The sequence below is a fragment of the Dermacentor silvarum genome, chromosome 8 (genome assembly GCF_013339745.2).
Source record: "Dermacentor silvarum isolate Dsil-2018 chromosome 8, BIME_Dsil_1.4, whole genome shotgun sequence".
NCBI classification, from domain to species: Eukaryota; Metazoa; Arthropoda; class Arachnida; order Ixodida; family Ixodidae; genus Dermacentor; species Dermacentor silvarum.
The window spans coordinates 158,896,305-158,908,291 of NC_051161.1; the positions used below are offsets into that span (position 1 = coordinate 158,896,305).

At 42.6% G+C, this 11,987-nt stretch overlaps 2 protein-coding genes across 2 annotated transcripts; one reads left to right on the forward strand and one right to left on the reverse strand.

Moving 5' to 3' along the window:
• Nucleotides 1-5,852: 5,852 nt before the first annotated feature.
• LOC125947454 (uncharacterized) lies at nt 5,853-7,662 on the forward strand. The gene is made up of 4 exons (XM_049672203.1): nt 5,853-6,010; nt 6,097-6,273; nt 6,774-6,876; nt 6,964-7,662. The coding sequence occupies exons 1-4, from the start codon at nt 5,919-5,921 to the stop codon at nt 7,159-7,161; spliced, it is 570 nt and encodes a 189-aa protein (XP_049528160.1). The 5' UTR covers nt 5,853-5,918; the 3' UTR covers nt 7,162-7,662.
• Nucleotides 7,663-7,835: 173 nt separating this feature from the next.
• On the reverse strand, nt 7,836-10,953 carry LOC125947455 (uncharacterized). The gene is made up of 2 exons (XM_049672204.1): nt 10,894-10,953; nt 7,836-9,660 (listed from the first exon to the last, which is right to left on the reverse strand). Exons 1-2 carry the CDS (start codon nt 10,948-10,950, stop codon nt 9,271-9,273), a joined length of 447 nt encoding a protein of 148 aa, XP_049528161.1. The 5' UTR covers nt 10,951-10,953; the 3' UTR covers nt 7,836-9,270.
• Nucleotides 10,954-11,987: the final 1,034 nt, after the last annotated feature.

Sequence of the window (11,987 nt, forward strand, 5' to 3'; positions counted from 1 at the left end):
TTATTAAATTTTAGTTTTTCCTTTAAAATGATCGCGCCTAAAATCTAGATATTTTTGTGCAGCAACAAAATATTGCAGTCGACTCTGCCTTTAGGCACGTCTTCCGCTCATGAAAAATGTAACGGGCTCTATCGAAACTCATCTGATTGATTCCCGTTAAGGATAGCTCGGATACCCGAAACAGTCTAATGAATGTTTTTGCAGCGAGTCTCACACCAATCCAATACTTTTCCATTTCTTTAGCGTTACTGCAATGCACATATATTTCTAACTCTTTGGCACTCTAAGTGTGCCTTTCGCCGCTATTCCCACCCATCCAAATGTGTTTCCCCTTGTCGATTGGCGGCGCCGCTGTCGAAATCATACCGCTACCTCCATCAAACTTCGGGTCGTCCATCACATGCCTGAGCATGATCACCTCTAGGAATTCGAGGTGTTAATAGGCTGGGAAGAATGTTAATAGGCTGGGAACTTATATTAATAAAAATAAATGTTATAATAATTTAATAAAAATAAATAAATGTTATAAATAAATATTAATAAAAATAAATATAAATGCGGATCTAGTATCTGAAGCTTCACTGTACAAATATCTAGGCGTTCAACTCGCACCAAGTCTTTCCTGGGCCTCTCATATAACAAACATATGCGCTAATGGTTGAAAAACACTAGGGTACATTCGTCGCAACCTACGCAATTCTCCATCTGACATCCGCAAGTTAGCCTTCCTGACGTTCGTCCGTCCACAGCTCGAGTTCGCGTCCCTAATTTGGTCTCCTCATCACGAGTACCTAATCCGCATGTTAGAAGCCATCCAAAACCGAGCTAGTCGTTTCATTTCCCGCAATTACAATAGGCAGTCAAGCATAACTCGAATCAAACTTGACCTTTCGCTTCCTGCACTAAGTAGTCGTCATGACGTGGCACTGCTGTCCTTGTTCCATAAATATGTTCATCAATTGAAGTCATCGTTTTTGCTGCTGGAACGTGCAAGTTGCGTATCACGACGACTGAATAATGATTTAAGTTTCACTCGCATCTACGGAAACACTGATGCATTTAATATGTCGGCTTTGCCACGAGCCATCCGCTTGTGGAATTCCCTCCCTGACAGCCCTGTGATGCAAACGGACAGAGATAAATTTAGGAAACTCCTGAACTTGCAGTTTATGTCCTCAAAATGTGTCATTCTGTATGCCATGCTCTCTATTTGTATGTAACGTCACGCTGACTATTGTTTCCTATTCATGCTTTAAATAAACTTTTCTTACACAATGTTTGATTATATGCGTGAACAATGTGCTTGGTAATATTTATGTGGCATTTTGTACACTACCTTGAACTGTTAATTCTGTTTATCTACCTATTGTTTGTATTGTTTTTTCTTCTTTCATATTTTGAAATACACATTTTTACACGATATTCGACATGTGCGCGAGCAATATGCGTGATAATATTGGGCTGATGTTTTGTACGCTAACGCGTCTTCTTCATTTCTATCCTGTTTTGCGACGATGATTTCTGCTCATTTTTGTGGTCCTCGAGTTTTGGAATTCACGTGTAAAACTGTCTTGCAGTAATGCCCCCCTTATTCAATGCCTCTCATGGGGCCTGTAAGGTATTTTGAAATAAATAAATAAATAAATAAAGAGTTCGTTAGTGTCGCGAAGACGAAAGAATTCCTACAGAACCCATGTCAAGATGATTATCAAAGTTAATGCGATTAACATTCACACAATCTAGCGAGCAAGAAGCGACACACCGTGTTAGCTAAGACACCTTTATTTAGAATCCGTAGTGTTTCCCCTGATGTTATAAGTGATTCTGATATAGGCGGCCATGCACTGTCTCCCTAATTGACCCGCTTTGTTATGACCATCGCTCGCCAATGTTACCTCACGATGGTAGAACAAGGACCGAACGCCGACGGTGCATGCAGTGACGACGATGGAATTACGAGGTAGGAATGATGTCGATAGAACGACGAAGGCATATAAGGACGACTGCATGACGACGATGAGATGATTCTGAAGTAATGGCGATAAATAATTGCGATGGAATACAATGCCATGACGCCGGTGTTCTAATCTCGATTGATTGACAATAATTACACAATACTAGCGGAAAGAAATAGAAATTATGCTGCTGGAACGTAAGGTGGTATGACCACAAAAGCATTTAGTAATTTTAGCCAACCAGGCACACTTATGAATAGCATACCAGCCTTCTCCTTTTCTTTTCGCCCTTTCTTTTCTCCTATTCCTTCCCAAGGCGCTTTACAAACATATCCTCGGCCGTTGAGCTCAGTACGCCGGTGCTCTGGCTCATTAGGCCACGATCACACGTTTACAAACGTATCTACCCAACAAGTATATTATTCAAGCTCGAACTTAGGGGGGACATTGAGCTTGGGGGCTCTTATAGAAATACATGGGAAATCGGCAATAGTTTTTCATAGCAACCTATGCACAAAATTTGATGAGTTATGTTGAATTTGGAAAAAAATGGGAATGCAGAAAGCGATATTTTATTATAGGCCATCTACTTTTTTTACGTAGAATTTTAAGGAATTGCCAAATTTCGAAATAGAAAACTTGACTTATACAGCTACGTACCTCAGCAGCTAAAAATGATATCGGAATTCTGTAAACTGTACATAAAAATACATCCAAAGCGGATAGCAATCATATATCATACACCATCCTGAAATATACCACTATGTTGTGAATGTTCATTTGGAAAACCCCTCCAAACATTATAACAAATTCACGTCAGTTTTAAGGTATAGCAAAAAAATTGTTCGCTTTTGATGCTCCAACGGGTGCAGTTTATAGAAATGCCATATTTGTTTTTAGTGGTTGAATTTCGGATTTGTAAACTTAATGCTTCTATTTTTTTGAAATCTATGAACATCCTGCAATTCTTTGAAAACATTACACTATCTAAACGAAAATTCCATTTGCTGCAGTCTCCGCAATTTAACATTCCCTGTTAAATGCAACACATTTCATTCACATCGGTTCAGCGGTTTTCTCATAAAAGCATTCCTGCATTTTATTTGTATTTGAGAATCCGGCATCGAAGATAGGCCCGAGCTAAAGCTTCCTCTTAAACAATGGATCACGCCAGTTCTATAGGAAACCCATGAAACAGAACCCTGACGTACATGCAAGACCGTGGCCGCAGTGGTGCACAAATAAAAAGTCTGCTCAAGGAAAAAAAATATATTCAACGGAATCATCGCGGGAGCCTTTATCTTGGCCAGACATTTCTCCAGAATGCGGACGAGCTTTCTGGCCAGGTGTCTAGCAAAACCGTCGATTCATTGTCAGTAGAGCAAGTAGCTGGCCGTCTTCGAGATAACGCTGATACACAAGCGCGCTCGTTTCCAAGCACCGAGGTGAAGCGACAGCTTCAGGGTGTGTTTCTTTTTATTGCGCTTTCTTTAGTTGAGCGTCATAGCATACGTCATAGCGGGAATTTCGAATTCTTTAAGGTCGATACGCCACGTGGTGGCGAAAAAAGGAAACTGTACGAAATGTCCCTAATTCCTGGTATTGATAGTACCGGCTAAGAAAAACGTGTTTGTAGTTTCTGGAGCCAGAGTTCGGCAAGCAGCGGGTGATCTGTCGTTAAAGTCTCTGTAAACGAAGCAATCATTAAAAACATTGGCCATAGCCTCTCCACTGACCAAGTTTCCATCATGGAGTACCTCCTTAATTTCTTCTGTTTTCGGATTGCGGCCCATCAAAGAGTTTATTCTATTCCATAAAACATCTGCTCGTTTTGAGCACACAGTAAATGCCTGTATGTGATACAGCTCCTGTGATTTCTTCATTTCTTTACTTAAGGCATTTCGGAACTGCTTGAAAGCAATTAGGTCCACCTCGTGGCGCGTACGCATGAATTTCCGAAATAATCTGTCTTTTTAGTCTATTTTACAGACAGACTTTGTCTTTTACAGACGACTTCAGTAAGAAGTCGTCTTAGGAGAACTTGCGTGGATCGGTGACGTCTGCGTCAATTTACTAGCGTGTTAATACGAACAGTCCCTGTGAGATGCACACAGCACATTCCGAGTGCACGCTCAGGGCACTTCGTACTCTCGCCAGTTCTCTTATCACAGGCACGCGCCTTTGCGGCACTAACAGACAGCATCGCCAATAATTCAGTGAGAACGCTGGAACTGTTCCAATGTGCAGCTACTATGTGTTACTGATCTAATGTCAATTCCAGGTGTTCTGCGCGTTTTTTTATGTTTCGGAGTAAAGTTGAAATTAAATTGTGGGGTTTCACGTGCCAAAATCGCGATCTGATTATGAGGCACGCCGTAGTGGGGACTCCGGGTTAATTTATACCACCTGGGGTTCCTTAACGTGCACTCAATGAACGGTACAAGGGTGCGTTTGCATTTTGCCCCCATCAAAATGCGGCCTCTGCGGCCGGTATTCGATCCCGCAACCGCGGGCTCAGCAGCGCAACACCAAAGCCCCTAAGCCGCCATGGCGGCCTAATGTTGTGGAGTATCTGCTCCCTGGAGTGGCCAACCTCTGCTATTTTGTTACGATTTTGTCTTGTTCCTCAAACACAAGACGAAGCTATCATTTGATTTAATACTGAAGCATATAAAATGCAAAATTGAAGAAAAAAACATTTTTTACAGACCAACTGTGTATTTACATTCGTTGGTTCAAGACATGTGCACCAGGTATAATCACAACACAATTTGTTCAAAGCTGGTGTGCGTAAACTGTTCACCTCATCTCATCTCCCAAATGTAGGCTCATACCCATTACGGGGGATTGGCCAAGAAGCAGGTGATTTCAACTATGTTTATTAGAATTTAAACAAAAACTAAGTTTGTATAGCAGCCATTAGAAAAATACCATGAAGAATTTTAAGATAAAATTATTTCGACAAAAAAAGTTAAATAATAGGAATAATTCATGATTCTGAATAATGAAATTGTAAACTCCAAGCAAAGCATCCTTGTGGCTGTGTCCCAGTGAAGTCACCCCAAAAAGAGAGAATCGTTGGCGAGGTTAGTAATAGCCAAAGTTTTCGAAATGGAATTTCTAAGTGTTTGATCACTCTTAAAATTCGGCGGCACGAGAGGAAAAATTAAGCGATCAATGGATTCAGGCGCATTGCAAAAAGGACATAGAGGTGACACAGCGAGACCAGACCTGCGTAAGTAAAAATTTAGAGGGCGTATACGGCATCTCAATTTTGTAAAGGACACTGACACCGATTATTGTTCTGCGGTAAACAAATATAGTGGAAAGAAGACGGTGTTAAAATAGATATTGCGTAATTTTGCGATAGCGCAAGAAAATGTAACATGTCGGAAACGCGGTAAAAGAAGCAGGAACTGGGCGCGTTAAGTTAAGGCGCTCCAGCGCCTTAACTTAAAGCAGAGTGCGCTCTTTTAAACTTAACGGCTAAAAAGTGATTTCCGGTGCGTAATTACGGAGCGCGCTCTACGCGGTGCACCCTGGAAACGGTGCGCGAGAGCGCGCGCCTGCCACGGCTTGCGTAAAAATGATGTTAAGTTAAGCTCCGAAGGCGTCGCACTCGAGCGCACTCGAGCGTGCTCCTTTGGAGTTCGAAGCGCGCTAAGCCGCTAACTTAACGCGCCGACTGTGTCCGCAATCTCCGCTACTGCGGCCGCGATCTCCTCGGTTTGTTGACGCCAGCGCCACGCGCGGCGGTTAACAGAAGTGGCAACAACTGGGGGAAGCAGCGCTGGAGTTTTCGCGACGCCTGCAGCGCCGCCCTGGCGGTCAGAACGCGCACAGTGCAGCCGCTCCCACGCGAAAATGGCTACTGGTATTGGCGATGCGGGCGCTGAACGTCAAAGGAAAACAAAAGGAGGCCGACGGTACTGTTGCGTATACAAGTGCCACAACTACGTCGGGATGAGGGAGGATATATCCTTCTACGTTTTCCCATCTAAACCCTACGAACAAGAACGGAGGCGGCGTTGGATCCAAGCAGTCAGGCGAGCGGAGTAAGTTCCCGTCTTGTCGCTCTGTCAAGCGGTATCCGGCTGGTTTCTAAATCGAATTTCGCGTGTGTGATTGTTTTATTCGATAGTGAAGACGGTCAGCCGTGGCAGCCAGGACCAAACAGCAGAATCTGCAGTCGGCATTTCGTCGGAAACAAAATGAGCAATATCATGCACCATCCGGCATATGTACCAACCATTTTCCCTTCGGAATACCACCGCCAAGCCCCTTCTGATGCCAGCGCACCAAGCGAACGATACGAAAGGTAAATAGTTTCCATTCATTGCAACAATTATGTGGGAGGGAAGCTGCCTTGTAATACGAGTTGTGTGCGCATACTGCCGGCGCACGTGCGATCAGCCGCCGATGTATTTTTAAAAATGCGCATGTGGATGGGGACTCGGCGCCGAGATTCACCCGTTAAATTTATGTAATTCGTGCTAAATGTAGCCAGGGTTGTCACGGATCAAGCAGTGGAGCACTCAAACCTTTGCTTGCTCGAATCCGCTGATGCGGTACAACTTTCTTTCCATTGGCTGCTGCGGCGAAGTAACATATCAGAATTTCTCGTGCCTAGCCAGAGAAGTATGGCATTTTTGAATTTTTACTTTTGTTCGCCCGACGTATAAATTAACTTGTTTCGTCTGCGAGTGCCTGATTAGAAATGCAGCGCTTGATTAAGCTCCGCGTGCATACTTACCGCGGACTGTGATCTCCTTGAAAAAAAAATGAGGCGGTAACCCCTTGACTGTTTTGATTGTGCAGGTGGGCAGCACGGCATCGATCCAGCGCGGACTTTTCAGTGGGAGCTTGTCAGCCTACACAGCTTGACAAGGGTCAATATATGCAGCCAGAAAATGATGACAAGGTAAAAGTCCAAACACAGTTACATGAATAAGGCATTTTATTAGTACAATTTCTTCCACTTTAATGCTACTTGTTATTTCATTCACAGGACAAGGATGTTTGCTCCCAGAGCCATAGTCATCTTGACCCAGATAAAAATGCAAGTTTTCTTCCGCTCATTGCAAGCCCAGTTATGTTGCACGACATCGGTTTGCTCACATGTTGTCTTCACTGTGTCACGACACAATGGAATGTTGTCCAGTCATATGTAAAGTGTTTTTACCTGTCTCGTGCAGGAAAAATGTGAGCCTGCTGTGAACAGCCTTAATCAGGAGCAGTCTGTTTACCAAGTTGCTCCACCAAGTGACAGTGTGAGTTTAAAGCTCTTCAGTTCGCACATTGCTGAAGTTCAGGTGCAGCAAAATTTTTTGTTTTTGTTCTTGTACTTTTTAGTACATCGCTGGTCAGCAGAGCCATGGCGTTAAAGAAACATTTCCTGAACCATTGGATCCGACAACTGGGCAACCATGCCAGACTGACCCACCGGCCATGCCTGCTGGAACTTTGCTGTCGCAGAGATGCCCGCTCATGCTTCATCGCGCTGTAGGACAGGATACAAGATCTTGCTTCTTTGGGGGCTATGACACACTTTCCCTCACACCTGGGGCAATATCAGACTTATGTGGGGTTGATGAGAAAGTGTTTTCCCTCCTGTTAAGCATGCTGCCTCAGGTGAGAGATAAAGCGAGTGATGTCAGCCTCCCAAACAAGCTTGTGATCTTCCTTGTTAAAATAAAACATGGTATGCCGTTTAGTGCCATAGCCGTATTGTTCGCAATTCACGAAACAACTGCGTCAAGAATTTTCCACAGCGTCTTGGGCACTCTGGCACATGCCACACAAAAGTGGATTTACAAGCCACATTTGCGTGTCATTCGTGAAACAATGCCAGAGTGCTTCAAGCTTAATTATCCAAATGCACTCTCATTGTGGATTGTACAGAGCTGCGAACAGAAACTCCATCTGAAGTGAGGCAACAGCATGTTTTGTACTCATCTTACAAGAATGGCTTTACACTAAAATTTTTAGTAGCCATTGCTCCCTCTGGCCTCATTGTATACAAATCACAGTCTTTCGGAGGACGCTGCTCCGATGCTCACATAGTGCTAGACTCTGACTTCCTAGATATCATTGAAGAGGGCGATGTGATCCTCGCAGACAAGGGCTTTCCAGGCATACGAGCAGGCGTGGCAGGGAAAAGCGCAGTGCTAATCATGCCACCTTTTTCAACAGGCAATCAGCCTTTTTCTAGAGAGCAACTTAAGCAAACACATGATATTGCTCAAGTACGAGTACATGTTGAGCGTATGATACAAAGAATAAAGACACATGGAATTTTGCAACATCGCATCCCAATTAGCTTGATCCCTGCCATGAGTAAAATATTTCACATGTGTTGTGTGTTGGCGAATTTGCAGAGTCCCATCATACAACATAATGGAAAATGAAAAACTGCATCATAAATCAACAGCTTGAAAAACCTGCACGCCATTTATCATGTATTTGTGATGCAATAAGTTGCATATATCATGTAGCACTTAATCATCATCAACCTATATTTATGTCCACTGCAGGACGAAGGCTTCTACCTGCAATCTCCAATTTTGCGCTAGCTGATTTAACCTAATTAGTTTAATAATGAGGTTTTACATGCCAAAACCACGATATGATTATGAGGCACGCCGTAGCTGGTGACTCCGGAAATTTGGACCACTTGGGATTCTTTAACGTGCACTTAAATCTAAGTACATGGGTGTTTTCGCATTTTGCCCCCATCGAAATGCAGCCGCCGTGGCCGGGATAGCTGATTTAAACTTGCGCTTGCTAATTTCCTAACTTCACTTAGCACTTAGTGAGCCCATAAATGTGAGCCTTCGGAATAACGCTTACCTTGTAGCATTGCTTGATGTCTTTGTGTTGTCTTTTTGTTATGCCAATGACAAACACATACAGGGTGCGCCCTTTGTGAAAGGTAATACATGAGTGCAAAACATGTTGCTGTAAACACACTTTCAAAACTAGTATTTATTATCAGCCATTAAAACGCAATATGAGAATATCAGTGAAAGCAGGGTGACTAGTCCTCATGTCAGGAGGTTTAGAAGGAGCTTATAATACACTACTCCTGAACATGTGCAATACAACCTCCCCTCCCTTCGAAATTGTCATCATAGTTAAATAAAACACCTGTTCAGAAAACTTCCAGTGATTATGAGATGGTATACTGAACGCATGCATTTTGCATAGAAGCTTCCTACTTTCGATGCAGACAAAAGAATGCTGAGTGCACACTCAATAGAACAATCTCGATACATAAAATCATCTGCATTGAAACATCAAAAGGGCACTATGCTGCTTACTGTGCCAGCAGCTTTATGTAATACTTGTGATAAAACCACTGAAGCCGTGGAATGCTCTCGGCAAGAAAGGCTTCATCCCTTTCAACTAAAATAATGAGGTCCTGCTTGCTGCTGTACACAAAAAAGAAACACTCTGTGGTGTTCGTTACGTACATTGCCACTTGCACTTGACAGTAGTACGGGTGCTTGCGAGCTAGTCTAAGGCAGCCGTCCTCATATACAACATAGCTAATGAAGCTCTGGCACAGGCTGGGGTCAATGATGAAATCGTCTTTCCTGGAGAAAGGGCACTTAATTTCTAGTAAAGTTATCCCCTTCCTCGTGTGGAACAGTCCATCTGGGCTTGCACAGAGCCAAGGCTGTCGTGGATGAACGACGAGGCCAACCTGCACAGATAATTATTTGTCAAAATAAGCAAATAATTCCTTTTAGGGATCTACGCATCCATTTTAAATTAAAAAATTCTGCACACAGCCACGGAGTGAGGCAGGAAAGAGAAAGTAAAATATTATTCTGGAGCACATTACCATGAATAAAACATTCCCAGTTACGATCCGCCTATTTGCATACAAAGTCCTGCTTTATTTAATATACTGTGGTAGCTGGTTCGAGAAATTATATGGCATATGCATCTAGCACAAATGAGTGCAGCGCGAATTATTGAGATGCATGCAGTCACTAGTTTTTCAGGGATTATTATTTTTGAAACCTAGCTCATATGACGCTCAAAATACTGCAGGTACGATGACTGCTGCACTAGTCTAAAACAATCTAGAGCAGAAAAAATGCAATAAGCTAGGCATATCCAAAGTTTTTGTGTAATAAAAATGTGTTGCAAACAGCTAGCAGAGCATGTTCCTTTTACACTTCCTTAGAAATAGCCTTCACAGATAATGCATCAACTAGAAACGTTTACTACCACTTTTTTAGACCGACCACTTCTCATTTGCACTGAAAATATGCTTTTAATTTCAACAGACTACAGTACACCAGAGATGTAAATGTCAAAGTCGTGATACAATGGGATCGGAGATAGCAATTTATTAACAGTTAAGATAAATATGTAATTAGGCTTCATTGTTCTGACAACTGGTTAGTGAACTGTGCATAGGAAATTTATTTGCTTTAACCGTGTCACTAAAAGAGAAAGACATCTCACTCACACTAAAATACAAATATAAACTACGAAGTGTTACAAGCCCCATGCATTGCTATGGATTTCGTCTGCACAATTATTCTATAAATGAAGTGAGACAGCATTTGAACGCATGGTTGCCAGGAGAACACAAAGGAGGATCACTGCAAACACAATGTAACAAAAATTTGAGTCCCATTTTTGAAAAGAAACACATGAATATACCTTGTATATGGAATGTCCGAAAATGTGAATGTCTGGTTGATGAAGTACTATTACAACGAAATGATTCTCTCGTGCGTATTCTGTGACAGCAACTGCCTGCGCAATTTTCCAATCTTTTTGCACAGCAACAACTTTTAGTGCTGATAACACACAAGAAAGGAGTCACAGAATTCTTATTACCTTGGCGATAAACTAGTTATAACCGAATGTGCCAACTTATTGCAAGTAAATTTTAACATTACTGATTGCAATAACTGACCTGCGTCACTGTGGTGCCGGCTTTTCTTTCTAAGACCTGCCGAGCCACTGGTTCCATTGCAATACCTGGAAATTTTGAAAATAAAGAGGCTAGCAAAACTGCTTACAAAAATGCACATCTCTAGCCCTCACATGTAGCGAGGATTACTGCAGTGTCAACACCGTCTAATTGTCTCCTGACAATATGTCACTGCTCTGCAAATGTTCACAAATTTGTAGTGTAGCCAAAATAAGTGTTGAAGTAAACAAAAACATAATGGTGTGTACTACCATATGCATGAAAGTCAAGGTTCTTTAAAAACATGCTGATTGTGAAGTCATTGCTGTAACACAAAGTGTACAACTCTTGCCTAACAGGTGTGCCAGGCTTATCACAATATGTTTGGCAACTGAGAGTGCAGTACGAAACATGGTTCCTCCAGAACAGTTGCTGAGCTCATTGCTTGCACATAGCAAAAATGGGTTCCAGCAGAACATACTGACATGGAAAGAAAGAGATGACGACACACGCTGCTAGTCAGTTGCTAGTCCAGCGTGTGTCGCCATCCCTTTCTGTCCGTGTCAGTATATTCTGTTGAAAACCATTTGTGCTATGGTTGCTCCAACTGTGATTTGCATCTGAGGGAAGCAGAAGCCGCTGGCAATGACTGCATATCTCTTGCATGAGGGTGTGCCTCATCTGAAAATTTAGGTCAGTGCCCAGAAATTAAGAATGTGCTACTTTGAAGTCTCGTTGATTCAATGCACCCTGGAGGAATACCAGATGCCCATTCGTGTTAGCACAAATGCCAAAGTAACTGCGCACACGAAGCACTTTAGGTGTTTGAACATGTGATAGTACGTAATGCAGCCATGCATTTACAAGTAAGGCGGCTTTACTGTGTTGACTGGCTTTACATCATGTTACAAAGATTAGTGACACTGGCTTACTGTGAAGCGGTGCCACATGGCATTTATCCATTAGTTTCTGACCCAAATTAAAACTACACTTTCTTGTTTATTTGGGACACAAGCACGCTCGTTTCCATCAGTGTCACAAAGCATCTTCCCATTTCCACCAGAAATACATTCCAAGCGGTAGACAGCGCCTTTAAC

Coding starts and splice junctions, on each gene's coding strand:
- LOC125947454 (XM_049672203.1), top strand. CDS start 5,919: ATGAGGGAGGATATATCCTTCTACGTTTTCCCATCTAAACCCTACGAA. Junction 6,011..6,096: donor CAAGCAGTCAGGCGAGCGGA/GTAAGTTCCCGT, acceptor TTTATTCGATAG/TGAAGACGGTCAGCCGTGGC. Junction 6,877..6,963: donor AGCCAGAAAATGATGACAAG/GTAAAAGTCCAA, acceptor TTTCATTCACAG/GACAAGGATGTTTGCTCCCA.
- LOC125947455 (XM_049672204.1), bottom strand. CDS start 10,950: ATGGAACCAGTGGCTCGGCAGGTCTTAGAAAGAAAAGCCGGCACCACA. Junction 9,661..10,893: donor CCGGCACCACAGTGACGCAG/GTCAGTTATTGC, acceptor TTATCTGTGCAG/GTTGGCCTCGTCGTTCATCC.